Source organism: Hemitrygon akajei, chromosome 6 (assembly GCF_048418815.1).
Source record: "Hemitrygon akajei chromosome 6, sHemAka1.3, whole genome shotgun sequence".
NCBI lineage: Eukaryota > Metazoa > Chordata > Chondrichthyes > Myliobatiformes > Dasyatidae > Hemitrygon > Hemitrygon akajei.
The window spans coordinates 137,577,355-137,598,623 of record NC_133129.1 but is presented as its reverse complement, the minus strand read 5'-3'; the positions used below and the strand labels follow the sequence as shown (position 1 = coordinate 137,598,623).

Here is a 21,269-nt window from a genome sequence, read left to right as displayed (position 1 = left end):
TAACAGTACAGGTACATGTACGTCATCATATGCAACCCTGAGATTCAATTTCTTGCGGGAATTCACAATAGATGTAAGAACCACAATGAAAGACTGCACCCAACCGGACAGATAACCGGCCAATGTGCAAATGACAAGCTGTGGAGATACAAAAAGAAAGAATAAAAAAGAAATAATACTAATAATAAATAAGCAATAAATACCAAGAACATAAGATGAACAGCTGTTATACTAAGAAAGAAAATGTTATTTATTCATGCAAAAGAAGAGAACAGAAGATATGAGTATATCTCTCAGCTCACTTAAACCACAGGTAAATCTGTAGTTAACCTGACAGCCAAACGTGCAAGATTCCTGTTTGTGAAAAAGAAAATTTTAAATGGTTGGTACCATGAAGTAGTAAACAAGTGCTGGTGCTCACCTGTGGACATGTTACCTAACCCTCGCCCTTCTTCTTTGTTCTTCATCAGATTCATTTGCCCTGGATGTGGGTCTAATTTCGGCAGCTGTGATAATTTGTCTTGCTGCGATGGTCGTGATGTGTGGGATCTGCAAATGGTGTCAACAGAAGCTGGTAAGTTCAACTTATATGTTAAGTGGTTGATTCAACACAAATGCTACTGCGTGTGGGCAGTATTCTCTTTAAGTACCTTGAAGATAAATGACAACTCATTTTCTATACACTATATTGCTATACTTCGAATAAAATGCAACATCAGGAAAATTTTGAATAAAATGCAATGTCAAGAAAACTCTCCTTGTTGCTCATTGCTAAATAGATATTGATGATAATTATTGGCAGAGGATATTTCAGAATTCTTGATAATTGTTGCAAAATGATGATCATAGAATACATGTAGTTGGTACATGTGTGAAATAATGTTTGTAATATTGAATTGATTTTATTTCTTATATCCTTCACATACATGAGGAGTAAAAATCTTTACATTACGTCTCCACCTAAATGTGCAAAGTGCAATTGTAGTCGTTTATAATAATTTATAATAAATAGAACAGTCAATGTAACATAGAAATACACTCAAATCAGCGTGAGTTAATCAGTCTGATGGCCCCGTAGAAGAAGATGTCCTGGAGCCTGTTGGTCCTGGCTTTTATGCTGTGGTACCATTTTCCGGATGGTAGCAGCTGGAATAGATTGTGGTTGGGGTGACTCAGGTCCGCAATGATCCTTTGGGCCCTTTTTTTTTACACCTTTCTTTGTAAGTGTCTTGAATCATGGGAATTTCACAACTACAGATGCGCTGGGCTGTCCGCACCACTCTCTGCAGAATCCTGCGATTGAGGGAAGTACAGTTCCCATAGCAGGCAGTGATGCAGCCAGTCTGGATGCTCTCAATTGTGCCCCTGTAGGAAGTTCTTAGGACTTGGGAGCCCATAACAAACTTCCTCAATCATCTAAGGTGAAAGAAGTGCGGTTGTGCCTTTTTCACCACACAGCTGGTGTGACAGGAATTATGATTATGACAGGAATCAGAGATATTTAAGTTGAAGGAATTATTGAAATATGTAAAGGAGCTGTTGGAAGAAGCTAAGTCGTGTAATCAAGGCCGTTTACAATTAAAGCAATTATTTTTCTTACTTGAAAGGACATCTAAAAACTTTGATACTGAGAATATAACGATCTTAATCACAGATGAACAAAACAAAATGTCATGAACCATAGCTGAGATAGATGCTTTGGTTTCTCACTGGCATTGCTAGCTCATATTTATCATTGCCCATTCATTTCCATTCTTAAACTCTTCCATCGCTATCATTCAGGCCTGACAACTGCTGCAACTTTGTTGCAGCAATTATTTCTTCTCATATTACTAACCATCTGTTGTGATTAAAAGAACAAAGACTTTTTTACCCATGGGCTAGATCTTGGCACCATTTCAGTGCCTTATGTCTTGTGTCTTTACTGTGGGGTTGTTAGTTTAATACGAATTACCATGTTTTGTTCTTTGTGCGACTTTTGGAGAAATGGCGAGCAGCCCGAAGGTTAATTGCAAGTTTAACTGAATGCCCCCTTGCATTTCCATTGATCTTAATATTAACAGATTATTATATTCTCATTCTGCAGTTATTCATTACTTTATGAGCAGGATTCATTTTTCTGAATTCCTAAACATCAAATATAGATAACAAAATATACCTGCAAAGTGAATTTTTTGACACTAGATCATAAGCCGAGGCAGAGCATTAATGGACTGTGTCCAAGAGTGATTCTTTAATTGCTGTTGGTGAAAAGCGTAGCTATAATGCACTGTTGAGTTGAGCATGATGAGTTTCATTTGAGTGGAACAATAACTCAATGTAGAACTGTTGACATACATTTTCCCTGTGACCTCATTGGTTTCCTCCCATATTCCAAGGACATGCAGTTGGAAAGTTAATTGGCCTGCGTAAATTGCCTCTCAAGTCTAGTAGGTCAATGGTAAAATCTAGAGGGAATACTGGGAATGTGGGAAAGGTACAAGGATTTTAGTGTTGAAATGGTAATAGCAGTGTTGAAATGGATGTTCAGTGACTGTTGGTGGGCCAAAGCATCTGTTTCCATGCTGCATGGCTTGATAACTTTATCTTAATTGCCAGAAAAGGGCTGATCATATACATTTGTCATATCAAACATTAGCCAATTGATAAATATTTTGCAGAAAAAAATTGGAATGCCATTCTCAAGTATTTAATTTACATTTACAAGGACGTTGCTGGGACTTGGGGACGTAAATTTTAGGGAAAAGTTGAATAGGCTGGAACTTTATTCACTGGAGCACAGGAGAATGAGGGGAGATCTTCGAGAGGCAGACAAAGTTATGAGAGATATAGATAGGGAGAATGCATACGAGCTTTCTCTTTACAGGTTGGATGAGACAAGAAGTAGAGGTCAAAGGATTAGGTTGAAAGGTTGCTTCGTATTCCAGGTGTTTTTCTCTTCACACTCCTAGTTGATTTTTGTTAAGCCACTCCTCCAGCTTGTAGCCACATCGATGGACTGCGGCAAAGCCATCTCAGATCTTGGTAAGAGAGCATATTTGGACCAGATAAAGGATGTGCTGGATTGGGGCACCACAGGGACAAACTGGGGTTTGTCAGGAACCCCATCAGTGTAGTGTCTGTGCTATTTTGGCATGTCGGCTTCTGAGTCTATTTCTGTCTGTCTAGTTTTTTTCTGGTAGCTGGAGAGAAGCCCAGGAGGAGCAAGGTGGGGTTGTTGATCAGATCTCCACTGGGGGTGGGGGTGGGTGCATGTTGGTATGCCCGGCTCCCAAACAGACAGACTCACATCTGCCCCTCCCTGGCAACATTTCATCATGAATTAAGCCAACTTTCAATATATACTGACACGGTCATCGAGTCAGGTGACCGATGAAAGGGAGAAATATTGAAAGGGATCAGAAGGGGAATCTCTTCATTCATGGGGTGGTGCAAGTGTGGACCGAGCTGCCAGCAGAAATAGTATAGGCATCCGTTAGTCTCATGAGACCATGGATTGGAAGGTTTCCAGGGTGCAGGCCTGGGTAGGGTTGTATGGGAGACCGGCAGTTGCCCAAGCTGCAAGCCTTCCCCCCCTCTCCACGCCACCGATGTTAGCACTAGGACCCAAGCAGCTTGGCACCAGTGTCGTTGTAGAGCAATGTGTTGTCAAATATCTTGCTCAAGGACACAACACGCTGCCTCAGCTGAGGCTCGAACCAGTGACCTTCAGATCACTAGACCGATGCCTTATCCACTAGGCCACGCGCCAACACAACAAAATGTAGTAGATACAGGTTCAATTACAACATTTAATAGAAGTCTGGATAGGTGGATGGGACTAGACAGAAGACCAGGCTGCCACAGTCTAGATGACCTATTTCTGTGCTGTAGTGCTCTACGACGATGACTCTAAAACTCTGGTTAAGTGTATAATGTGTAGAGGAGATTTTGCAGACAGCTTTTTAAATCTGTTTGACAATACACAACAATTCATATATCATTCATATTAACACAAGTCCAAGTAGACTCCTTCACTTAGTGGATTTAGAATATTGACCTCTGGAATCCCATTTTGATGAATCAAGAGTTACATTGCCACTATCATATTACCAGGACCTAGAAAATGTTAAAGATTGGAAGGGGAACCATAACTTTATGACTATTTATCATGCAAGAAGTAACTTCTCCAGCTTCTTCAACTGAAAAATAATGGCAAAGTGTGTGTACATCAGTCTGTGATTTTCCCCATAAATTATTCTTGCACCCATCAGCCGTGTCCAGGAAAAAGGTAAAAGCAAACTAGCAAAAGTATAATATTATCTTATCATGCTGTATAGCCTGCAGTCTGACTATACATTAGGGAAATTACCTTGTTTTTATGCACCTGCCAGTATTTGTGTCCCAGTCTCATTCCTTCTCAGTATCTCCATTATTCTGTGTGCCTCTTTAAAATGCTTCTCAAAATGCACCTGTCTGACAAAGCAGTTACTCTCTTTTAATCTCATATGCTATTTTTGTCTCCTGAGAAACATGTAAATGATATTAAAGGTGCTATACAAATACAAGTACTTCGTGAACAAGAGTAACTAATATTTTGGAGAGAAATTACTCTTAAAAATGACTCACTCTTGAAGATAAATTTCAAGGTAACACTACCCCTTCATGTTACCATTCATTAACCTCATCCCTTGTTCACATCTAACCCTTGCTTCAATTCGTGCCAGTACGGTGGATTCCAGTTAACTTGGACATATCCTGACAAGTACACATTGGCCCAATTAGACAAAGTTTCATGAAAATAATTAAAAAGGTACAAAAAGCCAAACTAAGCAACAAATTATGTATTTAAATGAAATACAGAACAAATTTAAACACTATTAATACTACTACAGTACTATAAAACTGTGTGTTAGTTCCTAATACGTAGCAACAGAGAAATTTATCCACATTGCATTCTTTTGATTGTAAATGAACAAAGACAACACAGACATCTAATGCAGGTAATGGACTGACCATACAATAGTGTTGACAATTGCATCCTCCATATCTTCATTTTCCTTGTAATATTCAAGATGATTGTCGATAACTTCAAATTCTTCATGGTCCCCAGCTTGTTGAACCAGTGAAATTGTTTCATTTTCACTCCCGGCCGTTCCTGGCATCTCAAAGCCTGAATGCTTGAAATTGTAGTGAGCAAAACTAATCTGAACTGTCTTGTTGCTTATTTCTCACCAACTGTCAGTGACAAAAACCACTGCTTTTTGGACACAAACACATGCAGCTGATGCTATTTAAAAACTCTTCACTCAAAGTATGGTGTAGTGTCTAATGGCCACACAAGTACTGTAAATGATAGAAACTGTTCAATAATAGTCTCCTGCCCCAATTTAGTGGCATTGTGTCCAAAATAAAAAAGGTAATCCTGGCTATTTTCTTGATTAGTTTTTGTTCTTTAAAGTTGGCCCAAATAAGCGGCTGATCCAATTAACTGATGGCTGAAATAACCAGAATCAAATATACATATTTTCTGTTTATTATAATTATTTTCCTGCCCTCTGGTGTTCATCAGTGGAAGAACAAGCTGAACGCTCAGACTTGGGCTATACATTTTTTTCTTTGTGACTGTATGTTTTTCTGAAATTGTAACCATATGTGCTACTTGTACAAAGTGCGATGTGCAGTGTATTGTGTGCTGTTGGTAATATGTTTTGAGCCTTGGCCCCAGAGGAAAACTGTTTAATTTGGCTATATTCATGTATGGTTGAATGATAATTAAACTTGATTATTTAAATTACTCAGATTAATGATTATATTTATGAGTTCTATTTTTTAGTTAATGTGTGAAGCCTTGACATTGGAAAAAACATGCGCTCTTGCATGGAGTCAGCCTTGTTTTATATTTTTGCCTTAAGGCTGATTTATAATTGTGCGTCACATCTACACTGAAAGTAATGTGTACCCTACACTGTACCTACGCTGTACCCTGCGCAGTAGGGTGACATGCACCTCTCCAGAAAAGTTGCGCGTCGCGGTGACGCAGACCACAACAACTGTGATTGGTCCGCTTGGTAGCTTCGCATTTCCCCCCTTACGCACTTCTCCACCATGTCTGTAAGCTGTGTGTACACCGATGCAAAATAAATGAACCAAATCATCAAATCTACCTGCCGACATGCGAAAATGTTTGAAATGCATTTCCTTGTCCATGTCTCTCACGAAGAAACTCAATGCAGTGGCACAGAAACCCCACCGCCAACTAGCGGTTTGGAGCACACCAACGCATGCTCGCTATGGCAGAGAGCGACGCAGAAGTTAAAATCAGGGTTATGGCATAGGCTGCGGCGTAGCCTGTACGCACAAGTATAAATCAGCCTTTAGGTCAGCAACTACCAGTTTTTGACAGGCGGCTCCATTGTTCAGAACACTGGAAGAGCTGGTGATCAACAGCCATTACAAGTGCTATCACCTGAATCAGAATCAGGTTTAATATCACTGGCATACTGGATGTCATAAACTATGTTGTTTTGTGGCACCAGTACATCGCAATAAATTGTGTGTGTGTGGTAGTGCACAAAGAGAGCAACAAAAAAGAAAGAGAAACCCAAGGTAGTATACATGGATTCATTGTCCATTGGAAATCAGATGATGCTAAAGAAGAAGCTGTTCCTAAAATGGTAAGTGTGTGTCTTCAGGCTCCTGTATCTCCTCCTCGATGGAGGCAATGAGAAGAGAGCGCATCCTGGCTGATGGGCCCCCTTAATGACATAAGCTGCCTTTTTGAAGCATCGTCTTGTATGTCTTCCCTTTATGCCAGGACCAGAATTTGATATGAGGATTTCCAGCTCATTGTATGATAGGTACAATGAAGTGATTTTCATTGCTGAAAATGGAATATGGAATAAAGAATCATAAAATAAGGGGCTTTCAAAAATGCAATCAAGAATGATTTCATTAGTTGAAATCTAGAGCAGTCTTATCCCTAGTGCATTTTCGTTCAATAAAAATCACAAAGTATATGGAGCAAGGACAAGTAAATAATATAAAAATATATCAGCCATGATCTAATTTACTAGCAAAATATGCTCAAGGAATTGAATGACTGCCTGGTGTTTGAATTTCTTATAATCCTATTGCTGTCTTGATATTTTTATAGAATTACAAATTTGACTGTATAAATCCTTTGAACACAAAGAATTGATTGGTAATGACTTCCACACTTTAAGGTTTATAATCCATGGGTTCAGATTTGCAGATAATTTTGCTTTGATGTTCCGTGGGAAAATATATAATTTTAACATTGCAGTATCCAGTCTACACCACTAGAGGACACTGTAGCTTCATAAAGTGCATTAACCATATCAAAGAGTGCACTTATGGCACTATTATAATTCGCATTTATTACTTCCAATCTGCCCATGAATATTTACCAGATACTACTGATTTTTGTAAACTTCAAAATTACACTGCAGGAGAAGTTAAACTGGCCATTATCTGGATTAAAGCATTCAGTAGGACAATAGTCCATTTAATTTATGTAGCTTTCTGCAAAGTGTATGTTATACCAGGTTTCTATAAGGAGAAGGGGTTCAATTGATACTTAAATGTGTTCATGGAAAAGACTCTACTAGTAAACATACTAGTCCATGAACTTGTCTAAATATCAATTGAATCCTTTCCCTTATGCTTCAGAATGAATCATTAACTTTTAAAATGAAGAACAATGAAAAGGTGAAATGCAAGATTACATCCAGTTAAAGATCAAAAGACAGAATTGTGGAGGTAATATAATGTCATCTTTTTAACTCCTATTAACTTAATCTTGGATATGAATTGACTTGTGAGATTTTGTTTGTGGACAATCATTAAAAAGGAAATTAAATATGAAAGTTAATTTGGAAGAAATGAAATTGTGGTGTTGATTATCTAAGAGCTCTGTTATTAGCTCTAATGAATAAGGTCAGATAAAGCTTGGAAACAGTAACAACTCAGTTCTATTCCCAGTCCATTCTGAATTTATTTTCTATTTTAATTGGAGCCACGATCTTCAATTGTCTTTCCAGATGAAACGATGTGTGCACTGGTGTGAAAGTGTAGGGCAAGTTTGAGTGCAGGTTAGCTGCAATGCCCCCTTCAGTTACTAGACTATGCTGCACAAGGCAAACAGTTGACAATGATTAATGGAACCAAATCCCTGCAAGGAAATGAGAGGAGCTGCATTTTTGCTCAAAGAAGAAGAAATACTGGGATGGGAAAAGCAAACTTGGAGATTTTAAATTAGTATATTGAAGGGCCTTTTACTAAATTTATTTGTGTTTTGGGATCTGACAGTTGTTAATACCAGTGTTTATTTGTCGTCCGTAATATTCCCTTAAAGATCACAGTGTGTGGCCTTCTTGAATAACTGCGTACTGCTTCAGCTGAAAGTGTTTCCACAGTGCTGTTAGGGAGGGATTTCCTGTATTTTGATCAACAATGATGAAGGAACTGTAAGGTATTTCCTTGTTAGGATGCTGCACAATTGATGAGGAACATGCAGGTGGTGGTGATACCAAGTATCTGAAGCTTGTGTCCTTCTTGGTGGTAGAGTTGGATTTGCCAGGTGCTGAGATACATTTTGTAGGTAGTATAGGCCACTATAAGCCAGTGGTGGAATGAGCCAATGCTTAGGGTCGTAGATTAGGTATTCATCAAATCAGCAGGTCTTAGCTGGATAGTGTTGAGCTTTTCGCCACATCCAGGCAGAGGTACACAAGGAGAAAGATTTAGCTACTAAGCCCTCAAACCAGTCTGCCATTCAATATGATCAAGGCTGATCTATGCTAGTCTCAACTCCTCGTCATAATAGTTCTCAATAATCATCAGTTCCTTGATCTGTTTTCTATTTAAATATTTTTAATGGCCTCTACCAAACTTGTGAGCAGAGAATTCCTGAGATTCATTACCCTCAGAAAGACAATTCTATGTACCACTGTCTTAAGTGACTGGTCCCTTATTCTATTGTTATGCCCATTTGCTTATGCCTCTCCCAACAATGGAAAAACATCTATCCCATGATGCCCTTTAGGATCTTATGTTTGGTTAAGGTCACCACTCAGTCTTCTAAACTTCAAAGAATGTAAACCAAAATTGTCTACCAAATTAGCCAGATGAAGCTCCTTTTTTTAGGTAAGGGGGACCAAATATATACATCACTTTCTGGGTGTGGCCTCCAGAATGCCTCCCTATTAAACCACCTGCTTTACAAAAAGAGGGTAATATTCCATTTAAATTCTTAAATGCTAATTGGCCCTGCCTGTGCATGAGAACATCTAGTTCCTGCTGGACTTTAGCCATTTGCCTTTTAGAAATCCACCTTGCATTCCTCTAAACCAAAATGCAAGACCTCACACTTCTTCCATTTGCCAGGTTTTTGTGCAGTCACTCATTCTGTCTACATCCTGTTGCAGAATCACAAAGTCCTCATCACAATTTGCCTTTCTATCTATTGTGGCACTTTCTAACTAAGGCCTTTAATTAATTATAGTGAAACTATTTTAAGGGTGACAGGAAATGTGTGACATACTGCAGGATGCAGTTTGTCACCTATTGCAGTGCTGATGTGTTTCAATCAAAATTGACAGCCACCTCCTGGGCTGAGGAGATTTTGATCAAAATAGAAATCTGACCATGCTAATGTTACTGAATGGCAAGTGTAGTTAGGTTGACTCCCTCTTGTTGGAGATGGGTATCATTGGGCACTTGTGTTACACCAGTTATCAGCCCATCCCTAACCGTTGACTTGGTGTTGCTGTGTGCGACTCATTGTTGAAGAACTGCAAAATGAGTAAAGCACAAGGGCAAGGACAGTGGGGGTATTGAGTGGTGCAACTCTACTACCTGTATCACTTGGCTGCCTGAATCTTCCTTTTCACTTATACCCCATCACTCAGCACCCCTGCCTTCTCCCATTCCAAAGCCCCTGAAATTGTGCTTTACTCTTTTTTGCAAACTTTCAGCAATGACATAATTTATGCTCGCATGCAGCATCACCAAGTCAACATTTAGGCATGGGCTGATAAGTGGTGGGAACATTTGTGTAACACAAGTGCCCAATGATATCTGACTCCTGGTGTTGGCTGGCTACAGTTTGCATGTTCCACTATGAGCACGTGGGTTTCCGATGGTCCGGATTGGTAGGTTAATAGGCCTCTGGCTACTGTAACCTAGCCCTGTTGTGTAGGTAGTGGTAGAATCTAGGGAGAGTTAATGGGAATATGAGGAGAATAAAATGAGATTAACAAAAGATTAATATAACTGCATTGGGGCTGGCCAAAAGCCTGTTTCTGTGCTGTGTGCCTCTGACTCTATCTGTGATAAAATGGAAGCAAGAGAAACAAACACAATAAAGGGAGTGATCATGATAATCTGAAAGGGGAACAAGGACAGAAACAAAAGAAAGGAAACAGGATATGTTGTAAACATTCAGCAGGTCAGGTAGTATCTCCAGAATGATAAGCAAAGTTAAAATATTTAGGTTGGGGATAATTTGTCAGCGTCATGTTTGTTGACTGAAGTCACTCCTTATGCAATTATTTACACCTGTCACTGAAATGCTTGTCAAGTCAATGCTTTAATAAATGATAATATTTTAAAGACAGAATATATGGCCTCTGTAGATGACAGAAAATTTTGTCATTTATTTGACAAGCAGTTTCACAAACTATCTAGAGCTTTGTTTACATCCTTATGACATAACTTTTACACAACTGACTGCAACAGCACAATTTTTGCAGAATGTTTCTGCTCTGTCACTTTATTATTCAATTTGCTGCTATCCTTTTCATAGCAATTTCGCCAATCCACAATACAGATAATCTTGGAGGGCTTGGATGCTGTCTTTTAGAGCTGAAGTTAAAAGTTTTCATTTAAATGTTTGAGTATTACCAGGTGAATAAAGCGTTTGGCATATTCATACATGATGTTATACTGTATAAAATTATAAGGAGAGGTGTTTGTATACAGTGTTAATTACGGTTCAAAATTTAAATTAATTTCAAAACAATAATATAGTTATGCCTTATCAATAAAAGCGTATTCCTTTTGGAAATGAATGAGAATGGAGTTCATCCAGGTGGATTCAATATTTTAGCCTGTGGGAGTATTTTTCCAGGTGGTACCACTGATGTAGTTGTTTTAATTTGTTTTTTGATAACAAAAGTGTGGGGTGGGGAGAAGCAAGTTTGATAATCTGTTGCATTTGGTTAAAAAATCCCTTGAATATTCACATTTTAGATATTTTTCTTTATTTCTAGTTGTCTGATTATTGTCTACCTCTCTCCTTTGTTGTTTCTATGTTTGCACTATTTACTTAATTTAACTATTTAATATATACTTACTCAAATCCAGTTTTATTTTCTATGATTATGCATTGCATTGTACTGCTGCCACAAAGACAACAAATGTCATGAGATATGCCAGTGATATTAAACCTTATTCTGATTCTGACTCTTTGTTAAGGTTCTGTAACAAGCTGCCCCGGCAGATAGGAGTGCATCAGTCACAAAGAATAAACTCCATCACTACTTTGTCATTGCTGTGCTATAATCTTACAACCATGTTAAGATTAAAGAGCAAGACACGTTGAATTATTGTGATGCCAGCTGAACTGAATTCACCTTTAAAAAAAATTAGTTCCCTGCTTTAAAGTCCTGCCCCATTTCACCATAATAGCATTTCACAAATGGATTTCCAATGTGAGATCTGAATGTGCCTCACTACACCCTAAAGTCAGATGTTCCTCTGACACTTAGTTGACAGATCCACTGTGACATGTATTTCATTGGAGCTGGAAGGCAGATGACAGCAAGAGGACTAAGATCTGTTCCATATTAGTATTCAGATTCAGCACGCCCTTTAAAGAGTAATGGGTTACAGACCACTGTCTGGATGATTGGTAGTAAACCCACAAGAATGATATGCCAGATGAGACATTAGTTCTAGTAAATGATGAAGAAAGAAATCATGGTGTGGAATTTAAAATGTTTTGATAATTGATACTTTTTATGTGGTTTTGGGTGGAAAATGTAATGGCACAGTGAAAGCGTCTTTATCATAGGGTGGAGAAAACATGTAATAGTGCATAAAATACTGATTCTTTGCTTCCTCTTTACACCAAGTTTTATTTCATTAAAGTTGGATCGATTACACTCTGTCTCTTCATCTGAATTATGATATGCGAATAGCTGAGTGTTGTTCGATATACGCAGTGTTCTGTCACTTGTGTCAATTGTAACTACTAACGGGCACTCTCTAGCATTTTTATAAGGGAATTAAATTGATAAAAGCATCACAAAGACACGAGATTCTGCAGATGCTGGAAAACAATAGAAAATGCTGAAGGAACTCAGCAGGTCAGGCAGCATCAATGGAAATAAATCAACAGTCAACAGTTTGGGCCGAGGCCTTTTGGGACTGGAAAGTAAGGGGGAAGGCACCACAATGAGGTGGTGCGGGGAGGGGAAGAAGGGCAAACTAGAAGGTGACAGGTGAAGCCAGGTAGATAGGGGACAGAGGATGAAGTAAGAAGCTGGGAGGTGATAACTGGAAAAGGGAAAGGGCTGGAGAAGAAGGAATCTGATGGGAGAGGTGATGGGATCACAGGAGAAAGGGGATGATGGGACACTGGGGGAGGTGATAGGAGAACTGGTAAGCAGCCAAAGTGGGAAACAGAAGGAAGGGGAGAACAAACAAATTACAGGAAGTTTGAGAAATGGATGTTCGTTACATCATGTTGGAGATTACCCAGATACAACATGAGGTATTGCTCCTGAAACCTGAGAGTAGCCATGGACCGACATGTCAGATTGGGAATGAGGATAGCAATTTAAAAAGTTCGCAATCTGGGAAATCCAAGGCATAGGCTTTGTGGTATTGATTTCTGAACAAAGTGAAACTGAAGTAAAGTCTTTTTTTCTGAAACAGATATGGATATCTTTTGGATATGAAAAAGATTTTGACTTTCAAAGTGAATGTGCTCATGAGAACTTATCAGAATTTGATATATTTTGGTAACTGGCTTGTCAACCAATTGAAGAATATGTCATGAGCACTTTAAAAAAGGAGCTGATCTAAGTTAGTAATTCAATTCAGGAATGCTCATTTATACTTGTAAACATGCATCACCGGGACAGGCAGCTGGTGTCTAGTTCTAATAAAGGATGACCACAATGGAAGGCAAAATTGGGACAGTAATAATCAGTGAATGATTTTGATATATCATTACAAGCAAAGATGCAGAGTGTTTGAAATTGCACAGGAAGTAATTAGTTTCAAGGAAGATGATGCTGATAATATATATGAACACCTTTTCCTGGCCACAAGCAACTCTAATTCTTTGACTATATCAGCTTTGCATTTCTCTTTGTGTTATATTGGTGCATTTGCTTCCACTAGACAGGACGTAGATTGGATAAAATATTATCTTTGACACACAAACTCAGGACATTCTGTGGATGCTGGAAATCTGGAGAAACAAACACAAAACGCCTGAGGAACTCAGCAGGTGAGGCAGTATCTATGAAGAGAAATGAACAGTCAACATTTCAGGCCTAGTCCCTTCATCAAGCCAGGGTAAGAAGGTAGGGAGAGGGGAAGGAATACAAGCTGGCTGATGATAGGTGAAACCAGATGAGGGGGAAAAATAGATGGGTGAGGAAAGGGGGAATGAAATAAGAAGCTGGAAGATGACAGGTGGAAAAGGTAAAGAGCTGAAGAAGAAGGAATCTGATAGAAGTGGAGAATGGACAATGGTAGAAAGGGAAGGTGGAGGGGCACGGGGGGGGGGGGGAGGTGAGGAGAAAAGAAGAGAAAGGGGGGGCCCAAATTGGAAATGGAAAAAGAGAAAAGTGGGGGTGGAGAAATTTACAGAAGTTAGAGAATTTGATGTTCATGCCATCAGGTTGGACATTATCAGAGTTTAGAAATATCAAAACCATGAGTTCTTGAAAAAACCAATTCTATACCAGACATGTGGTATATCATTTTGGTAAGTATGGATGTCATTTTTCGTGATATATCTAGACTTTTGAACAAAGCTTTCTTCAGAAAAAGAGGTGAAATGAAACCGAACCTGGGGCAGTATAAAGAATTGAGAAAAAAGCAAGTGGAAGATAAGAAAGCAAATGGCAATTCATGATAAATCTCTAATTTAAAAATGAGAGAAAAGTCATGGTAGTTACTCATCCACATACAGAACTGAAAGCAGATGCCAAAATGTGATACTGAAAGTGGAACAAAGACATCTTTAAAGTCACAGAACAACATTTAAAGCTTTGATATCTCAAATAAATGAAGATCAAAGGTATAATTTAGGGCATTATATAATTGAGGAAAGGAAAGTTCGAGTTACAGTTGAAGTCAACTAGTTATGTTGTACAGATAAGATTATGCTGAAATCCTTGCAGATAAAATGTATAAATGAGGTTGAGAACTGAGAGTTTTGATGACAGATTGGATAGCATTGCTGCATTGGAAATGATCATGAGAAAAAAACATGATTTGTACAACCTGTGTTTCAGATTACAGGGTTAAATTATTTTTTTAAAAAGACTGCACTTCCAAGGAGCAATACTGTTCAGTACTTAGTAAACTAAAGCATCCGTGATGTGAATGATGCTTTCAGGGAGAAATATTTTTCCAGCAAAATAATTTGTGTAACAGTAGGTTATGTTCAACAATGTAAAGAAAGGCCTTTGGACACTTTTGTAGGGTATGCTGATGAATTATTGTGGGATGATGCTTAGCAATTCAAGAGATGTATTATTTCTTAATTTAAAAAAAGGACAAATTTGAAGTCATCACAATGTAGGTCTGACATAACTTCAAATGTACTATTCCATTTTGGCGTATTTAATTGGGAAAAGTTATCATGATGTATTTAAATAAAGAATCAGTTATGGAGGTTGATAATTAAACCGTAGAACATACAGCATAGATTAGTGCAAGCCCTTTGGCCAGCAATGTTGTGCTGACATTTTAACCCAAACCAAGATCAGTCTAACCCCTCCTGCAGAGCCCGGTATTTTTCATTCATCCATACACCCATCTGAGAGTCTCTGAAATCTCTCTAATGTATTTGCTGCTACCACCACTCTCTGTCATGCATTTAATGCATAAATCTGCTGTGACATCCCCCCCCCCCATACTTTCCTCCAAATACCTTAAAATTATGCCCTCGTATTAGCCCTTTCCGCCCTGGGAAAAAGGTGCTGGCTGAAAGACTCTGTCTATGCCTCTTAACAGCATGCACTCCTTTAAAATGGTATATACCAAATACATTTAGATTGAATTAGTGTTTATAATGAAGTACTTCAAAATTTTCTGATCCTAGCAGCCACTATTTAGAGGGCAAATCATTGAGCTCAACAACAAATATAGATAAATGAATATTTATGTGACCCTAATTGGCCAAGTCAAAGTAAGTGAAGCTCATAAATCTTCGTGAACTTCACATGCAAAATAATATCTTGTGTGGGTGATTTCAGCGTGTTTTGTATGAATGGAATTGGAAGTCCTGCCCTTCAGATTTGGGAAGCTTTGAAAATAACAGATTGTTATTGGAAATACAATAGATACTGAAATATTGTCTCCTTGTAAGCAAAGAGGCGAATATCTCAGTGACATCCTGTGCAATGGAAATACTGACGGGAGAATATCCATTGTAAGTTCTGAATTTGCTTGTTCATTGTGCAATAATGTATACACTGCAATGAGGTTATTGGTGTCCTGAAACATATTGGAATGACTGAATCTTTCAAATAGATTGAAACTCAGATTGGATTGTCTTACTGTGATATCACTGTACTCTAAATCTGGTGGGAGCAAAGGATGTTGGGAATGGCAAGGGTAGAGTACCATATGAGGGATATGGGACATGTGGCAGAAAAAGACAGCTGGGGTGGGTGCTGGCGCAGGTGCAGGCACGCCCAGCCCTGAGACACCAGGCAAGGTTATTTGATTCAAAACAAATGGTTTATTGATCATTACAGAATGTCTCTCTGGTGCTCCCCACTTCCTCCCCTCTCTCTTTTCCCAACCATGATTTCCCCCCTCCCCGCCCCTTCCCATTCTCAGTCCACAATAGAGACCCATATCAGAATCATGTTTATCATCACTCACATATGTCATGAAATTTGTTTTGTGGAAGCAGTTCAATACATAAAATTACTACAGTACTGTGCAAAAGTTACAGTATTAAAAGCTTAATGAGAAAAGATGATATGCTATTGCATTCTTTTGATTGATATTTTCCTGCATTTATATTAATGTTAATTGAGTTTAAGTAGTACATCAAATGGAGAGTATTATATTAAAAATCAGAAAGTGTTGGAAATGTTGCAGGTCAAGCAGTGGAACGGTTAGCAAAGTTAATACTTAAGAATCTTTGTAATCTGCCTGGCCTGTGAATGTTTCCAAGTTTACAGTATATATTTTTATCTCTAGCGTTCGCAGTTTGTTTTAATTTTCATTTGCAGATGAAAATTGCATAATATTATCAATAACATGGCAGGAGGAGGAACGGTCAGAAGTGTGCTGCACAATGTAGAATATGTGGTGTCACTGAAGGCCTACAGGAAATAATTTGGCTGTATTATTCTATCCATTACCAGCAGAGTATCACTGTTATTACGTGAGGGTCAATTACTGATCCTTGTGGCATTCTACTATTTGCAGCCTGCCATTCTGAGTGGAAACCATTTATTTCCACCATCCAGTTCTCATTTGCTAACGCTTTGTTACTGACCAGTCTGCAATCCCATCAGCACGAATCTTTTGTAGTGGTCTCTTGTGTGGCACCAACCTCCTGTGTGTATTGTGATCATATTGAGCAGTATCACATCTACCCCAGATGTTTTGTTTCTTTGTTCCAAAAACTAATGATTACTAATATCACAGGGCTTGGTTGTGCCCTTAGTTAGCAAGTTTTCTGGATATACTTAGATTGCTGGATAGCAGAATATACGGTATACAATGGGGCAGATCTTCTGCCGCTAGTTACCTGTGTCTTGGTCCATGCTCTTTCTGCCCACGTGGACCTAGGTGTGGTCCTTTGCTGGACAAACAGTGCCCAGCTCATCAACAGTACTTGGGACAATACCAAAAGGGCTTAGGGCACAACCAAGCCCTGTGATATTAGTAATCATTAGTTTTTGGAACAAAGAAACAAAACATCTGGGGTAGATGAGATACTGCTCAATATGATCACAATACAAGGGCTTTTCCGGCACAAATGGTTGGAGTGACTGATGTATACAGGTGTAACATCACCTCTGATTTCTGTGCCCTAGCTTATTTTCTTAAGTTGATGCAGTCCATCACAGCCAAGGATATTATTCTCCCAAGTTTGATTGATTTCTCAATTAACTCTTGCCTTTCTATCTATAATACATCATTTTGATTATTTGTTCACATTATCAGAATGTGTTAGTATCCTTAGTGAATTCAGAGGTGAAATCATTTTGTTAAGATTTCTGCCACTTTTTTTGGCTTTATGTGCAATTTTACGGAATGTTGTCTCTTTCTTGCTTTTGGTTTCATTATTTATGTCTGGACAATATTTTTTATGTTGCTTAATAATTTTGTAGTTTCACTTTGTCAGTTCTTTCCCGGATCCCTTGAATCGTCAACTTGGTTGAAGCATTCATTTGAATACTTATTTGACCTGTTTTTATCACTATTTCTTTACTTTTCAATGGTAGTTCTTTATTTTTAAATGTGGTTCTCCTGGTCACTATTGATCATTATCTTATCCCTGATGTTCTGATACTTGGTGAAGTAACCTTTTATATGTTTCCTTGTTGTATTATAATCATCATTTCTGATTCACTGCTTTGATTTTCTCACACATGTGAATCTGTATTTATCAAGATTGGCTGTGTATTCCCCTGTGTTTCCTTCCATTATCTCTTGTGGTTCATTTTCATTTCTGTTATTCAATCCAGCAGTGCTTCTTTTTATATGAAGAATGTCTAGCACAGTTTGTAAAATTCAGTTCTTTGTTGCTGTATTTTGCCAGAATAGCCCACATTTACATACTCCATTTTTCTTTCCTATCACTGCTGACGGTTACAATCTGCCACAGTTAGACTCTTCTGTACAGCCATGTTTCAGATTTCTTTTCACTGATTAATGAGTATGCTTCCCAATCTTTATTTTGATTGTAGAATACAGTACAGCTAGTTCAGACCATTCCCAGAACTTTATCTCAGCTATTTCTGTTAAAGAATTGTTTCATGACACTATCAGACTTTATACGGTTATTTCTGTACAATTTTCCTGGATCAGTACTGATGAGCTCAATGGAACAACTCAGCTGAAGATACTGTAGGACTGGAATGGAAGGGGCAGAAACCAGAATGAGTTGGGAAGGGATAGGGGAAGCTTTCTCTCCCAGCTTCTTACTTTATCCCACCCACACACCTTCTCCCTCACTTGGTCTCACCTATCACCCACAAGTGTGCACTCCTTCCCCTCCCCCACCTTCTTATTCTGGCTTCTGCCCCTTTCATTCCCAGCCCTGATGAAGGCCTCAACCTGTTTATTCCCCTTCATAGATGCTGCCTGACTTGCTGAGTTCCTTCAGCATTTTGTGTGTTTTGCTCAAGACTTACAGCATCTTCATATCTTGTGCTTACGGGAACAGGTCTGGTTTGTTAATCTACTTAAGAGTAAGTAGCTCTCAGCAAAACATCGGCGAAATATTGGGAAATCTTTCAGTGTCGTAGTGTGCAAGTGGAAATCAGAGATGTAATTCCCTGGAAGTGTTATCAGTCTTTGACCATATCAGTAACATGGCACAACTTCAATATCAAAGCTCTGACATGCAAACGGGATAAAGAAAATTCTGTTGCAATTCTGAAAAAGTATTTTAAAAATGAAGCATGATTCTACTCTTGACCTCCTTTTACAGGCACAAATTTGATCTAATATTATCCCACACTTTACCAGCTGGAGGTTGCCAGATTGTAAGATCAGTAAATAATGCAGCTTCTTTGGGTTTATCAAGCTGGTAGTGAATGGTGCAGTTAGCAGGGGCATCCATGCAATAATAATCATATGGCAGAGAAATCCCAATGGTTCTGCACGCCCCTAGTGTGAGCCATTTGACATTTAAGTAAAAAATATTGTTGTTGTTTATGAAATGGCAATGGCTCAGTCAAATTCTGCTTGATCATGTTTTGGTATTTCTGTGGGATCGTTGCATTGATCTCTTCCTCTTGAGCAAGAAAGCTTTGAGTGAACAGTGGTATTGTTCAGTGCCACACACCCAGTGGGTGGTACAGTGCTGCAGCTGGTGGAGGTGCAGTTTCACAGCTCCTGCAGTCTTGAGTTCACACATAACCTTGGATCTTTTTCTGTGTGAATTTGTACATTTGGCCTGTGACACTGCACTTTGCTCTGCTGGTCCAATTTCCTCCCACATCCCCAAAACAAGCTGGTTTGTAGGTTAGTTGGTTGTGATAAATTGCCCCTTGTGTAGCTGGGTGGTGAAATTAATCAAAGGAATAGTTTACAGGGAAAATTGGTTGGAAAATGGGATTGCTTTATGAGCCAGCATTGAACACATGGGATAAATCAATTCCATCTATATTAAATGGAAATTTTGAGAACATATATGTTCTATGGTTCAGGCAGTGTCTATGGAAATGAATAGGTAGTTGATGCTTTGCGCAGAAGCCCTTCTTCAGGACTGTGAAGGGAGGGGGAAGATGCCAGAATAAAAAAGGGTGGGTGGAGGGAAGGAGGTTAGCTGGAAGTTGATAGCTGAAGCCAGGTGGGTGGGAAAGGTCAAGGGCTGGAGAGGGAGGAATCTGATAGGAGAGGAGAGGGAAGGAGGAAGGGATCAAGGGGGAAGTAATAGCCTGCTGAGAAGAGGTAAAAGTTAGAGTGGGGAATAGAGGAAAGGGGGTGAAGGAGAAATCGATATTCATGCCATCAGGTTGGAGGCTACACATATGGAATACAAGGTTTTACTCCTCCTCCCTGTGTGCCTCATTGTGGCAAACGAGGAGTCCGTGGACTTATGTTCCAGAACAGGAATGGGAATCTGAATTAAGATGTTTGGTCACCGGGAAGTCTCACTTGTGGCAGATGATGTGGAGGTGCTCGATGAAGCATTCCCCCAATTTACAAAGGGTCTCACCAATGAAGAGGAGGCCGCATTAGGAGCACTAAACACAATAGACGATCCCAGCAGATTTGCAGGTGAAGTGTTGCCTCACCTGGAAGCACTGCCTGGGGCCCTGAATGGAGTTGAGGGAGGAGGTGTATAATAAGGTGTAGCACTCAGGCCACTTGCAGGGATAAGTGCCGGGAGGGAAATTAGTTGGGGTGGGGTGAGAATGAATGGGTAAGGGAATTGCGGAGGGAGTGATCACGGTAGGAAGTGGAGGTAAAGATATCTTTGGTTGTGGGATCTCTTTAAAGATGGTGGAGGATAATGGCTTGGATGCAGATGCCAATGGGGTAGAAAAAAAGGACAAAATGAACTCTCTCACTGTTACGTTGGCGAGAAGATGGGGTGAGCGTGGATGTCTGGGAAATGGAGGAGTTGCAGGTGAGGGCAGCATCAACAGTGGTGGGAGGGAAACACTGTACTTTAAAAAAAATGTAGAAAACCTACAGCACAATACAGGCCCTTTGGCCCACAATGCTGTGCCAAACATGTACTTACTTTAGAAGTTATCTGGGGTTACCCATAGCCCTCTCTTTTTCTGAGCTCCATGTACCTATCTAGGAGTCTCTTAAAAGACCCTATTGTATCCACCTCCATCACCATCGCCAGCAGCCCATTCCACGTGCTTACCACTCTCTGCGTAAAAAAAAAAGTTACCCCTGACATCTCCTCTGTACCTACTTCCAAGCACCTTAAAACTGTCCTTCTCGTGTTAGCCATTTCAGCCCTGGGAAAAAGCCTCTGACTATCCACACGATCAATGCCTCTCATAATCTTATACACCTCTATCAGGTCACCTCTCATCCTCCATCACTCCAAGGAGAAAAGGCTAAGTTCACTCAACCAATTCTTATAAGGTATACTCCCCAATCCAGGCAACATCTTTGTAAATCTCCTCTGCACTCCCTCTACAGTTTCCATATCCTTCCTGTAGTGAGGTGAATGGAATTGAGCACAGTACTCCAAGTGGGGTCTGACCAAGGTCCTATATAGCTGTAATATTACATCTCAGCTCTTAAACTCAATCCCACGTTTGATGAAGGCCAATGAACCGTATTCCTTCTTAACCACAGAG

General features: G+C 39.3%; 1 protein-coding gene and 1 long non-coding RNA gene across 2 annotated transcripts in view; one reads left to right on the top strand and one right to left on the bottom strand.

Moving 5' to 3' along the window:
- The window catches only part of LOC140729530 (synaptotagmin-7-like), a 530,282-nt gene that overhangs the window by 263,903 nt on the left and 245,110 nt on the right, over positions 1 to 21,269 (top strand). The window contains 1 exon segment of the mRNA XM_073049365.1: positions 471 to 574. Coding sequence (XP_072905466.1) covers positions 471 to 574 — 104 coding nt within the window.
- LOC140729531 (uncharacterized) overlaps positions 1 to 21,269 on the bottom strand; it is a 126,352-nt gene that overhangs the window by 96,550 nt on the left and 8,533 nt on the right. Inside the window, exon 2 of the long non-coding RNA XR_012099345.1 lies at positions 422 to 549. This is a non-coding gene — a long non-coding RNA (uncharacterized lncRNA). The remainder of the gene's footprint in view (positions 1 to 421; positions 550 to 21,269) is intronic.